Consider the following 13,819-nt stretch of genomic DNA (forward strand, 5'->3'; position numbering starts at 1 on the left):
GACATGTGAGAACGTTCAGCTGAGCGCCCAGCCGCCGACATGTGAGAACGTTCAGCTGAGCGCTCGGCCGCCGACATGTGAGAACGTTCAGCTGAGTGCCCGCCTGCCGACATGTGAGAACGTTCAGCTGAGTGCCCGCCTGCCGACATGTGAGAACGTTCAGCTGAGTGCCCGCCTGCCGACATGTGAGAACGTTCAGCTGAGCGCCCGCCCGCCGACATGTGAGAACGCTCAGCTGAGCGCCCGGCCGCCAGCTATTGAGAGTGATCAGCTGATCGTTCACAATAGTCTTCTGCCGGTAAAACTGTAAAGAAAAAAAAAAAAAAGCTTCCGTTGTTTTGTACGATCCGTTGCATCCGTCACACAACGCAGTGCTACGGAAGCCGTCCAACGCAAGTGTGAAAGTAGCCTAATGCAGAGAGGAGATGTTATCACACACTGCGCATTCTACAGCACCTGACCCATTCCTCCAGATGGCTATGTTCACACATCGCAGTTTTCTTCTGCATTTTTTATGCTTTTTTTGTTGCATTTTTGCTCTGTCATTTGTCTATAGTATATGTATAAACAGTTTCATTCACCACAAACCTACAAAACCATAGCAAAAAACGCAGCTGTGGTTTTGAATTTTTTCATTGCTCTCAATGGTGAAAAAAAAACAGCAAAAAAGCTGAAAGAGTTGACATGCTGCTTCATTCAAAAACACAGCAGTTTTCCATGTCAGTCAGTAAAGAGTATGCCTGTGTGCATGAGAATACTGATGTCACCTGTTTTGCCGGTTCTGTAAAAAGCATCTTTTTTGCATTTAGTTGCATAAAACCATTGAAAAAGAAATGCAAACAGAGCACAAAAAATCCGCGTGTGAACATCGCCCAACATCACTCAGATCGCTGAGTCACACATGTGTACACCGTATTCTGCAGGGTGGAAATCCCCCATAAAGCATTCGCACCAATTTCAGTGAAGATGGATGAGGCCTATGACAATCGCTGAGAACGATCTGTAAACCTTGGTGCACTTTGCACTGTGTGAACTCTGCCCGAGGCCGCATCAGCCAGACAGCACCTGTAGATGACACAGCCGCGCCAAGCAGAAACAATAACAGGAGTCCGGGGCCCCTCCCCCGCTGTCATCCAGCCCCTGCACAGCCTATCAGAAGCAGCACATTGCCTACACGTCCACGGGCAGCGACTCATCGCCACTTCCGGGTGTGCCTCGCGGTGCATCCTGGATGTTGTATTTCCCCGACTGCTCAATACGTGGCGTAGAGGCAAATGTAAAACTACAACCACCGTGATGCTCGGCGCGGGAAATGGGCGTGGTTTCTGGTAAAAGGGGCAGTTACGTCTGTCAACGGCTCCGACGCAGAAGGGGCGGAGCTTTAGCTGGCGGTGATCGGGGGTAGTGCTTCCGCATTGGAGACCGTTGCTTGTGGAGGGGCCGCCGGAGGATGAGCCAGCGGTGAGCGGGGTGCAGCCATGTCTCAGCAGCCGCCTCAGTCCCCGGCGCAGGCGCAGCAGAGGAGGAGAGATCGCCGCATCTTTTCAGGGACCTGTCCGGAGCCCAAGTGCAGGGCCCGGCTCTTCTTCCCGGCTCAGGGCTCCGCCAGTATCGAGTGCACCGACTGCGGCCAGAGACATGAGCAGAGGCAGCTGCTGGAGGTGGAGGAGGTGACGGAGCCGGACGTGGTGCTCCACAACCTGCTGAGGAACGCCCTGCTGGGGGTGGCAGGGACCCCCCGGAGGAACACTGACATGGTAAAAGTCATGGGGCTGTCCAACTACCACTGCAAGCTGCTGGCCCCCATCCTGGCCCGCTATGGCATGGACAAGCAGACGGGCAAGGCCAAGCTACTGCGGGACATGAACCAGGGGGACGTGTTTGACTGCGCCCTGCTGGGGGACCGGGCCTTCCTGATCGAGCCAGAGCATGTGGACACGGTGGGTTATGGGAAGGACCGCTCCGGAAGCCTGCTCTACCTGCACGACACCCTGGAGGACATCAAGAGGGCCAACTGCAACCTGGACTGCTTCATCCCCGTGCACGTCGATGGCGACGGCCACTGCCTGGTGCACGCCGTGTCCCGGGCGCTGGTGGGCAGGGAGCTCTTCTGGCACGCCTTACGGGAGAATCTGAAGAAACACCTGAAGGAAAACCTGGACCGATACAAAGCCCTCTTCCATGACTTCATTGACGTGGCCGAATGGGAAGACATCATAAACGAATGTGATCCATTGTTCGTGCCCCCAGAAGGCGTCCCTCTAGGTTTACGTAACATCCACATATTTGGACTTGCCAATGTCCTTCATCGACCCATTATATTGCTGGACTCCTTGAGCGGCATGCGCAGTTCTGGGGATTATTCGGCCACTTTCCTTCCTGGATTAATCCCGGTGGAAAATTGCAAAGGCAAAGACGGGCACCTGAACAAGCCAATCTGCATCGCCTGGAGCAGCTCCGGACGCAATCATTACATCCCTTTAGTTGGTATCAAAGGCGGTCCATTGCCAAAGTTACCCTTAAAATTGCTCCCCAAAGCATGGGGGGTGCCACAGGATTTAATCCGAAAATATGTAAAGTTGGAGGAGGATGGGAGTTGTGTTATTGGAGGAGACAGGAGTCTACAAGACAAGTATCTACTGCGACTGGTTGCTGCTATGGAGGAGGTGTTCATGGACAAGCACGGCATCCACCCCAGTTTGGTAGCTGACGTGCACCAATATTTCTACAGACGGACTGGAGTCATTGGCATCCAACCTGAAGAAGTCACCGCTGCCGCAAAGAAGGCAGTGCTGGAAAATCGCCTTCACAAATGCCTCATATGTGGGGCACTATCAGAACTACTGGTTCCTCCAGAGTGGCTGGCACCGGGTGGCAAGCTCTATAACCTGGCCAAGACCACACATGGCCATTTGAAGCCAGATAAGAATTACAGTTTTCCTCTAAATAACATTGTTTGCTCTTATGATGCCGTAAATGATCTTTTAGTACCTGACTTTACCTTGAGCAATTTAACCAGTTGCAATTGGTGTCGAGGGAACTCCGTGCGCAGAGTGAGGAGTGATTCATCCACCGTGTATCTGGATGGAGACAGAACTAACACTAGGTCTTACGGGGGCAAATGTGGTTGTGGCTTTAAACATTATTGGGATGGTAAGGAATATGACAACTTGCCCGAAGCCTTCCCTATAACACTAGAGTGGGGTGGAAGAGTCGTACGTGAAACGGTCTACTGGTTCCAGTATGAAAGTGACGCCAGCTTGAACAGTAATGTCTATGATGTTGCAATGAAACTAGTCACTAAGCACTTCCCAGGGGAGTTCGGCAGCGAAATTCTTGTACAGAAGGTGGTGAACACAATATTACACCAGACGGCCAAGAAGAATCCTGACGACTACACCCCTGTGGCTATAGACGGGGCTCACGTTCAGCGGATGGAAGATATCAAACCGGAACTGGATGCGGAATCCCAGTTACCAACAAAAATAATTATTACTGGTCAAAAGGCCAAAACTTTGCACAAAGAAGAGTTAAACATGAGCAAAACCGAAAGGAAAATTCAACAAAATATTTCAGAACAAGCGTCTGTAATGCAAAAACGCAAATCCGACAAGATTAAACAGGAACAGAAAGGACAAGTAAGATCATCCTCTCCTGGAGCGGTCAGAGATAGTCCTACATCAGGGCCTTCAACCCCCACAAGAACGCCTTACTCCCCAACCTCCTCCAAAGAAAAGAAAATCCGTATCACCACCAATGATGGCCGCCAGGCGATGCTTACCCTAAAGTTCTCAACAACGTTCGCCGAGCTGCAGGAAGGGATAGCCAAAGAGTTGGACATCCCTCCTTATTTACAGAGCATTCGCTATGGGTTTCCTCCAAAGGAGCTTCTACCTCCAACGGATGGCATGGAGAACGAACCTGTGCCTCTACAACATGGCGACAGAGTGACCGTGGAGATATTAAAGGCCAAAGAAAAACCTGTCCAGCACACATCTGCGCACTCGGCCCATTCTGTCACCGAGGAGGATTCGGCTGTGTCTGTGAAGTCTGTTTCTAAGGAGCTTCAAGACCAGATTGATAAGGAGATGTACTCCTTGTGTTTGCTGGCAACCCTTATGGGTAAGGAAATGTAAGGTTTTCTTGCATGATTTACCCCTTTTCACGTTTCTCTGTGATATCTGGGTACTTTCTTGTACAGGACATGTTAGATGTGCAGTGTTACGTCTCCCCGCTGCCATCGCCTGAAATGCACCCTACGTTCTCTGGCTTTAGCTCAGATCCTTTACCAGCCACAGCCGAGGGTCCTACATAAGTTCATGGGTTTGCTTCTCGGCTCTAGCTTTCTATTTTGGCTGAGGCATTTCCTCTTACTTTGTTTTAGGACAGAGGATCTGCTTTCGTGTTTCCAAGTGAAGTATGCATTGTTGAGGAATTAAATATGAGCTGCGGTTTTTTTTTTTTTTTTCCCCACCGCTGCCAACTGATATAAAATCGCAACTAATTTATTAATAGAGCACTCCCTCAAAACGTATGCTATTGGTTAAACCTGTGTAAATGTATAGTATGTAGGGTCAGTGTGGTAATATACTCACCGATCACAGTATTTCCAGTTTTCCAGCACCGCAACCAGACCTCTTCAGGGTCAAATGACTTCTGTTCTGACTTACCAGACACACTGGGGTTTTGTGAGCAGGTAGCTTTTATACTGTAAGTCTATGGAGCCTTGTTCTAACGCTCCATAGACTTGCATTGTAAAATCAACTTTCGGCTCACAAGAAGACCCCAGTGTGATATGGCAAGTCGGAATGGAAGTCGACTGGAGCTGTGCTAGAAACTGAAAGATGGCAACTGGTGAGAAGAATACTGCACTTACTCTACAAACAATTACATTTATATAAGTTTAGGCAATAAAAACTTTCATGGTAGTGGGAACCTGTCACGAGATTTGTCCCTTTGCAGCTGCGGCCACCACCAGTGATCTTATATACAGTATTCTAGAATGCTGTATATAAGAGCCCAGACCGCTCTGTATAACATCTGGCGCCTCCTCTCTGCTGCGATCGCAGTCCCCCCTTCCTCTCAGCCCTGTGTGTATGATGCGTCCTACGTCATCCTCACAGGCCGGCATATTGCAGTCCTGCGCAGGCGCATTTTGATCTGCTGAGGACAGATCAAAGTACTGTAATGCGCAGGCGCGAGCAAAGGTCAAAGACTGCCTGCACATCCGCACTGCAGTACTTTGATCTGCCCTCACTAGGGCTGATCAAAGTGTGCCTGCGCAGGACCGCAATGCCGGCCAGTGTGTATGACGTAGGACGTGTTATTCATATGGGGCTGAGGAGGACGGTGATCACGGCAGAGAGGAGGCGCCGGACCGAGACCAGTGACACCCACTGGACCGGTCTGCCCCCTATGTGAGTATAATAAAGGAGTTTTTTTTATGTTATACAGATTGGCAAGGGCTTATTAGTGGTGGCCACAGCTTATAGGGGAAGAAGCAGGTGACAGCCAGGTTTGACGGCAAAGTAATATTCATTCTAAATCCCAATCTATCTAGTCTAAACTATTTTCTAATGTTTGCTTTAAAAAAAAATTCCTATCCTTGCCTAACTACTTTGCTATTCTATTTTTTTCCAATTTCCGTTTTGATGACACCTTGTTTGAGAATCCCAGTGAATGCTGGGATACTCAAATGAGGTGACATCAGGGGCAGAGGCTGCAATTACTGCCGCAGTCTCTGCCCCCCCCCCCCCCCCCCCGCCCTTTGAAACAAAGCGTCATCAGTAACGCTCGTATCATGGGTTGGGCTACTACCAGCGCACTGTGTGCTATGCACAACAACAGCATGCTCTATTGCCAGCTCAGATTAGCAGTAACGAGCTGGCAACAGAGTGGTGTCAGCATACCCAGAGTGCAGAGACCAGCACCGCCTCTCAAAATGTCACTGATCTCTGCACACTGGGTATTCTGAGACAACTGTTTTCAGCTGGTTACTGCTGATCTGTTGCTGGTTTCAGCTCAGAGAATGTGCTGTCGTTGTGCAGATCAGTGACTGCAGCCTCTACCCCCTGGTGACGCTTTGTTTGAATATTCCAGCATACACTGGGGTTCTCAAATGAAGCATCAGACAGGAAGTAGGGGAAAAGATACTATAAGTTAGGATAATTAGGGAATTTTTAATTCAATTAGATTAGAAAATAGTTTAGGTTATACTCACCAAATAGGGATTTCGAATGAAAATTACTTTGGCCTTCGGACCATCCCTCTTAAGAAGAGTACACCTTTCAAATGGATTGTCCAGCATTATTTATTTATTTATTTTTTTGTTGGCATGGTTTGTTATAACATGACAAAGCAGGTATACTCTCCCTCCTGTCATCCCGATGGATCCAGCACAGGCCTCCGATAGTTGGTGAATAAAGAATTTAAAGGAGCACATGTGAAGGGTCTGGGATATAGCGGTGAGGAGGAGAAAAAAAATCTGCTCACCTGATGTGGTTGTGCAGCCCTCGCACAACCACGGTATAAGACGGGAGTGTGGTGTCTGTAATCTTCTAACCTGTTAGCCCACGATATCCATCCAGGGAAGCGAGTTCCTGGAAAGCTGGTCAAGTGACAGATCACTGGGTGTCTCTGGTAATCTGACCTCCATACCAAGCAGCTCTTGCTGTGAACCCACAGAGGGGAAAATCAGCAGTGAAGAATGGAAGCACTGTCTGATAGAGCGCTAAGGAGGCCACAGTATTGGATTAATTTTTGTAGAATTTATTGTTTTCTATGAGCCATGGTGGCTGATAGAAAACAATATATTCTACAAAAATGAATCTAATACTGTGGCCTCCTTAGCGCTCTATCAGACCGTGCTTCCATTCTTCACTCTCCGATAGTTGGTGTCTGTTCTGAAGGCCATGTCTGGATGTCACAGGACCGCAGAAGCCTGAAATTGTTATTTCATAGTGTGGCTTGGGCTCTATCCACATTTTAGAGGAGGGCAGTATATCTTCATGAGTTTAAGTGGCTGCTCACGCTTTTGCGTTAAGCTATTATTTTTAAGATTCATGAATTTTCCCTGGTCACATGATGGGGCAGTAGAAAAATCAGTGCTCAGTCTTGGAAGGGGCCGTGCAGAGGTCTTGATTTTAAGGAGGACTTGTTACCAGAAAAATGTAGAATATCCCCTAATCATACAGTTCTGATCATTGACCTGTGTAGACGTACCAGTGCTAGCCGATTAATGAGCAATATTGCAGTCGTTAGGTGGGCCCTGAAATTGTTGCCAAAATGCTGAAACCCCCATCACCAGTCTAAGGCTGCCCTCTTCATTTAACAAGGGAGTAAGCAGCCTCAATAAGGTGATCATTCCAAGTAGCACCCATTACCTCATGTGGTCACAGTACCCCCTTAAAATAACCAACTTTGGAGTAAGAGTCAGGTGTGAATTTTTGGTTTTTGGAAACCCACAACCATCGGTGGTCATCCTCTTTTGAACGAACAAGATTTCACCTGCTATCTTGATATTTTGCTTAGTGCACTGACCCAGGGCTGCTGCGTTCTTTTGTTAGTGCTGACCAAAAGATGACATCAGTGGAGCTGTTAATGTTCGGTACCCACTTAAGTGCCTGGCAGTGCTGGATTAGTGCAGATCTCGTGGTAACACGTGAAATATCTAACAGCAAGGAGGGGATGCTAGGGTTATGGGATCCCACTTTGGTTGCTGCAATCCCACAACCCTGAAGTTTGGACCAGACTTGCAATGAAGCTGGGCCTTTTTAAGGGGGCATCAGTGACACTTGACACGGATGCTTATTACTCGTGAGATGTCTCTGGTAGCAAAGTATGTCTGCAGTTTTCCTGAGTGAAAGCTGCTCTTCTGTTGTTCTCTGCTCTGGGAAAAAGTGTATTTTGGTTCCATCAAGCATCGATGGGATAGATGATCTTTACTAGATCGGTGGGGTTCTTGCTACAAAGACTCCAACAAAACACCAAACGTGGGTCCGTGAGAATGCTGCTCCATTCAGTCATGGTGGTCTCCATCAGTCCTATAGGGTCCCTTTTAGGGTATGTGCCCACAATCAGGACTCACTGCGTCCTGAATATAGCAGGTCCTGACCTGCGGGGCCGCGAGTCTCCTCCGCAGGTCAGGGTTCAAGGCGCTGCAGTCTCTCGCTGTGTTCTCCCTACGGAGGACACATGTAATTCCGCAGCAAAAAATTGACATGCTGCGGCTTGGAAAGACACTCCGCAGGTCAGTCAGTGTTTGCTACTTAAAAAAAAAAAACAGCGCAGTGGGCACGGGATTACAAAAAATCCCATTAACTGAGCTTGTACTGTAAAACGCTGCGTTTTGGACGCAGCTGAAGCATGCTGTGTCCAAAACGCCGCAAACACTGATTGTGGGCACATACCCTTAGATGGGCCTGTCCGGGTCACTAAGTGACCACAAATTTGCTATACACAAGCCAATCGGTGCGTTTTACTGTTTTTTTGTCCGTATGATAACGGTTTTGCTCATTTGTCAGTTGATGGTTTAGAAGGGCCAATTGTTTAGAATGAGCGTTCCTACAAACTCTTGTTTCCGAATTATTGGAGCTTGTCTAAATTAGCTGAGACTTTTGGAAGAGTGGTCACAAATGAAGGACGTGCGACTCCCCTTCTGAGTTAGCTGTTATCACCTATCTTATGGAAAATTGAAAACTTAAGAACAAAATATCTCTTTAAAGTGTTGTTCAAGATTAGAAAGTAAAGTCTGCTGGGTTTTTTTTTCCCTACCTCAGGGATAAATAGAAAACCTCTATGCATAAAATAACATCTGACTATGTTTGTGTCTGGGATAAGGAACACATGATAAGAGGTGATATTAACACAGCGGAGATCACATTGGGTCACTGTACACTACTCTATTTTAATGTTGACTCTACTGAAATCCGTAGCATAACCCGCCCCCCCAACATTCAGGGAACTTTGGAACGTTAGAATTCTGCAGCCTCCCCCTAAAATCAGTGAAAAATGAGTTTCTGTACTATCACTACAGGACTGGCATGAATTTATAAACACATTTAATACAGTCAATATTAATACTGGCCAGTGGGATTTTTTTTTTTTTTATACTACTAATAGGAAGAGCTTTCAGCAGTCTCTTTATCATCAGAGGTGCAATGACAGGTAACAGCTCTTTGCAAAGTAACACAGGAACCACCAATCAAAATAAGCGATATCACAGCTTACCCTGCTTCCCCTCCCTTCACGATGACCCTTGCATACACATATTAGACACTTCAATACAAAAGATATTGCTGCTATTGTACATGTAGATTTCCTGAAACAATAAGAAGTCTAGAATAGTCCCGTTGGCAGGTCTGAAAGATTGCTATTTATTTTTTTTGCAAAACAGATTGTGTCATAGTAAAAAAAAGCAAAATATATATATATATATATATATATATATATATATATATATATATATATATATATATATATATATATATATATATATATATATATAATGAGCGAGAGATCCATCAAATATCAAGAGGTCCGGTTGGCATAAAACTATGGATTTATTGGTAGGAAAATAAAAGAATATAACAAAGCTGTGAATAATAAGTTGTAGGAAATAGTGCGTTACGGACAACACGTTTCAGCAGTATAAACCGCCTTTTTCATGGTCCAAGCCAACACTCTCGCATTGTCCGTAATGCACTATTTCCTGCAACGTATTATTCACAGCTTTGTTATATTTTTTAATTTTTCTACCAATAAATCCATAGTTTTATGCCAACCGGACCTCTTGATATTTTCTGGATCCCTTTTCCTTTTCCGCATTGTTCAAGACCTACTCCCTGTCTGGATCCGTGCAAGCAATATTCAGGATAATAGGAGGAATTATTCATACAGAGCTGTCATGGATGAGCTGGTCTACATCCTCATGGCATATACGTATGTATGTATGTATGTATGTATGTATGTATGTATATATATATATATATATATATATATATATATATATATATATATATGTATATGTATATTTATATACATTTTATTTAAAAATGAAGAACCTTTCTTCATCCATGTCACTTTTGTAGGGAAGGCATCCTTTACACACCTCAGTATTAATAGAAATATATGTAATATATCACATCTCCCTTATGGTGTCTGTTCACATTGGTCCCACGATGCAGCCTAGACCCATCATACGTTGGATCCCAGTGTCGGCCCGGTAGGTGTCTGTCCTAACTACACTTTCAGGGCTGGATTTCCCATGCTGTGTTGTTTTCTTCTCTATTCTCTAACAGAAGGGCTCACAGTGAGAAATCTGAGTCTATAGAAGTCTAGAACCACCTGTATTCCCATTGTACGACAGGCTATATGTGAAGGCTATACACAGCACTGGTGTAACAGGCTACGTGGAGGAGTTTTGCAGTGGGCGTCCACAGTGGATGATACTATATAATGCAAACAGTCTGTTATCTACTCCGACTCATGAGAGCAGATGTTGGGACGTGATTAGCAGTCGGTGACTTTGGCGGTCCCTTCGCCTTGTTCATCTGTATTTCTTTCATTTTACTTTTCGGAAAGCTGCTGGTTGTGTTTCATTAGAATAAGAGGATTCATCTCATTTCCCTATGAAGTTTTCTAAGTGGCCGTCGGATAAGTTTCTGTCTGTAATGCCTCAGCGTCCCGAGCCGGTCTGTGAGCCCCCTCCTCACTTGGTGACCTCCTTTTACACTAATTGTGCAGTTCCTTATTTCCCCTGTCCATTAGGAGTCCTCAGGATGACTTTGCAGCTTCTGTGCCTATTCAATCTTATCACCATAATTTGCATTATCCACTTTCAGTTTTTTCTTCTTATTGCAGTAAATGGTGTTACCTTTTGGCAATCTTGGTACTGAGTAGATGACAAAGGCGGATGCACAATGATTCTTCTCCTTTGTCTACATTGTGACTCTTAATTCCTTTTCACATTGCACTAATGGAGGTGATACTGTAGAGAGCGGCTTCAATTATGGCATTTTATGGCCTCCTGGAGGGGCAGGAAGTTCATAGCGTCACAAACCACCGGGGTAATGGCACAGGATCCGATGATGAATGGCAGAATGATGTATTATGTATGATGCTCTAGACTTCCTAATGAAAAGCAGATTAGACTGTCTTATTTTTGAGTTTCTCACTTATCTGAATTTGTGTGTATTTTGTCTTACAGGAGAAGATGTTTGGTCCTACGCTAGAGGCCTTCCTCATCTGTTCCAGCAGGGTGGCGTCTTTTACAATATCATGAAGAAAAACATGGGTGAGACCTTGTTAAAGGAATTTTAAAGGGAACCTGTCACCAGTTTTTGGGGCCTATAAGCCGCGGCCACCACCAGTGGGCTCTTATATATACAGCATGCTAACATGCTGTATATAAGAGCCCAGGCCGCTGTGTAGAACATAAAAATCACTTCATAATACTCAAACGGTCGCTGCGATGGAGTTGGGTCATATGGGTGTCTCCGTTCTCCGGTGCCGGCGCCTCCTCTTTCGGACATCTTTCTCGTCCTTCTTCTGAAGCCTGTGTGCATGACGCGTCCTACGTCATACACGCTCGCCGGCACTGAGATCCTGCACAGGCACACTTTGATCTGCCCTGGGCAGGGCAGACCAAAGTATTGTAGTGTGCCTGTGCAGAACCGGTGAGTGTGGATGACATAGACGTGTCATGCACACAGGCTTCAGAAAGAAGACAAAGATGGCCGAAAGAGGAGGCGGCGGAGAACAGACGCCCATATTACCCAACTCCACCGCAGCGACCATTTAGGTATTATAAAGTGATTTTTACGTTCTACACAGCGGCCTGGACTCTTATATACAGCATGTTTGAATGCTGTATGTAAGAGCCTACTGGTTGTTGCCACAGCGTATAGGCCCCACATCTGCTGACAGGTTCCCTTTAAGACCTGACATTCTTTATTACAGAGCTTACAAAAATAAGAATGAATGGAGATCTGATGTTATGCAGGCGATTACTGACCGGTCTGAGATTGGCTCAGTGGACTGCATCAGAGACTGTTTCCTTTCAGTTAAATACAACCCTGGTAATTTGCATCAGAGCTTGGTGTAAATCACAGCATTCTTTATACCTTGTTGCAGTTTATTGTTGAGGTTCAGGATGTTTGCACTTGGTGTTTTTCACTCAGATTTCATTGTGTATTTTGTGCCGAAATCTGTGTGAAAACTCGACACAATGCCGTTAATGGGAAATCCACATTGTCATCCGCAGATTTGAAGACCACATAAGTGACTTATCTTGGCACATTGTGCTTGGGAAACCATGGTGGATTTAAAGCTGCTGATTTACATGTAGATCTCCAAAAAGTTCAAGATGCAAATTTGTGGCAGAAAATCCCTAGATCGGCTTCAGACTTCTCCCCCCATATCGCATACTTGTGGCCATGTGACCACTATTCCTGGCACTAACATCAGCAAATCCTCGCAGTGCATCCATTGTGAGGATTCAGACGTCTGCAGTCACATAAAGTAACTGCAGATTTGTGTATTTAGCTCATACAACCCTTTTAAGGTTTTAAGAAAAGAACATGTGTAGTATGTGTTTCTTCATCGTTCCTTATGGGAGACCCAAACCATGGGTGTATAGCTTCTGCCTCCGGAGGACACACAAAGTACTACACTCAAACGTGTAGCTCCTCCCTCCGGGCTATATACACCCCCTGGATGACAGTCTAACCAGTTCAATGCTTTGTGTTCAGGAGAGCACACACACATGCATTCTCTGATTTTTTTCATTTTTATTTTTTGATTTTAAAGATATGGAAGAAAAGCGGGTCCAGTCTGGACTCCCGGCATGTCCCTTCTCACCCCACTGTGTCGGCGGTGCTGTTAAGGTTGACTTTATAAGGCTGGAGCCTTCACATGCCGTGCTCCTTCAACATCCTCTGAGAGGCTCTGGTTTGAAGTGGGAGCCGTCTCGGTCCTCTCTGCTTGCAGGAGACCGGTCTCCATCCGCAGCCCTGTCTGGTTCCTGCTGGAAGGAGCGTTTAACCCCCCTCAGGGACTGGCCCTGCGTCTCAAAAGCTAAGTATTGAGACGTTTTTCAGGGGTCCCGGGTACTTTTATTAGGGGGAAAGTATGTTTTTTATCTTTACTGTAAATTCCGGCCGGTTCTGGGGGTTTCCCCTGAGAACCGCGCCGAAGGTGCCTGCTCGTCGGCCGCATGTTAAAATCTAGGCCCCGGCTTCTGTTTGGGCCTAGTTTCGGTTTCATCTTCCTCTGCATGTCATTCATGCAGGGGAATAGAGTGGCGCCGCCCACCGGCCATCCAGCAGAGGGGAGGACACTCCTCTCTGAGGAGATGTTTCCCTCCCCTGCATCTCTCCTTAGCCCTCCGATTTCCCGCTCTTGGGCTAATCTCCACCCCCCCCTCCTCCTCCCAGCGCCATTTTCTCAGCGTTTATCACACTGATCGGCGCTGGCTGCTGAATCTGCTGCTTTCTAGGAAGGCTGACGCTTTACTGGGGGTCCGAGCTGTGGAATCCGGAGGGCACACAGAGAGCGGTCTGGTAAGCCACAACCTCTGGTTGTGGGCTTTATTATACACTCTCAGGACATTCTATACGAGTGTATTCTTACTGCAGAGCTTCCACCTCAGCAGCATGTCTGTCACCCGGAGCAAGGCTGCAAACATGTACGCTATATGCACTGCATGTAAGCTCATTCTGCCAGAGCCAAGCACATACCCACATTGTGATGCCTGTGCGAACATGGTTGTGTCTCAGCCTGCAGCCTCCTCAGGGGTCCCTCCGGCTGCTCCGGCCCCGGT

General features: G+C 46.6%; 1 protein-coding gene across 1 annotated transcript in view; it reads left to right on the forward strand.

Annotated features, from left to right (window-relative positions):
• Window positions 1–1,364: 1,364 nt before the first annotated feature.
• Window positions 1,365–13,819, forward strand: part of VCPIP1 (valosin containing protein interacting protein 1) — a 28,404-nt gene continuing 15,949 nt past the window's right edge. Inside the window, exons 1-2 of the mRNA XM_075353216.1 lie at window positions 1,365–4,122; window positions 11,207–11,293. Of these exons, the coding sequence (XP_075209331.1) occupies window positions 1,479–4,122; window positions 11,207–11,293 (2,731 nt within the window). The 5' untranslated portion in view covers window positions 1,365–1,478. The remainder of the gene's footprint in view (window positions 4,123–11,206; window positions 11,294–13,819) is intronic.

This window comes from Anomaloglossus baeobatrachus, chromosome 6 (genome assembly GCF_048569485.1).
Source record: "Anomaloglossus baeobatrachus isolate aAnoBae1 chromosome 6, aAnoBae1.hap1, whole genome shotgun sequence".
In the NCBI taxonomy this organism is placed as follows: domain Eukaryota; kingdom Metazoa; phylum Chordata; class Amphibia; order Anura; family Aromobatidae; genus Anomaloglossus; species Anomaloglossus baeobatrachus.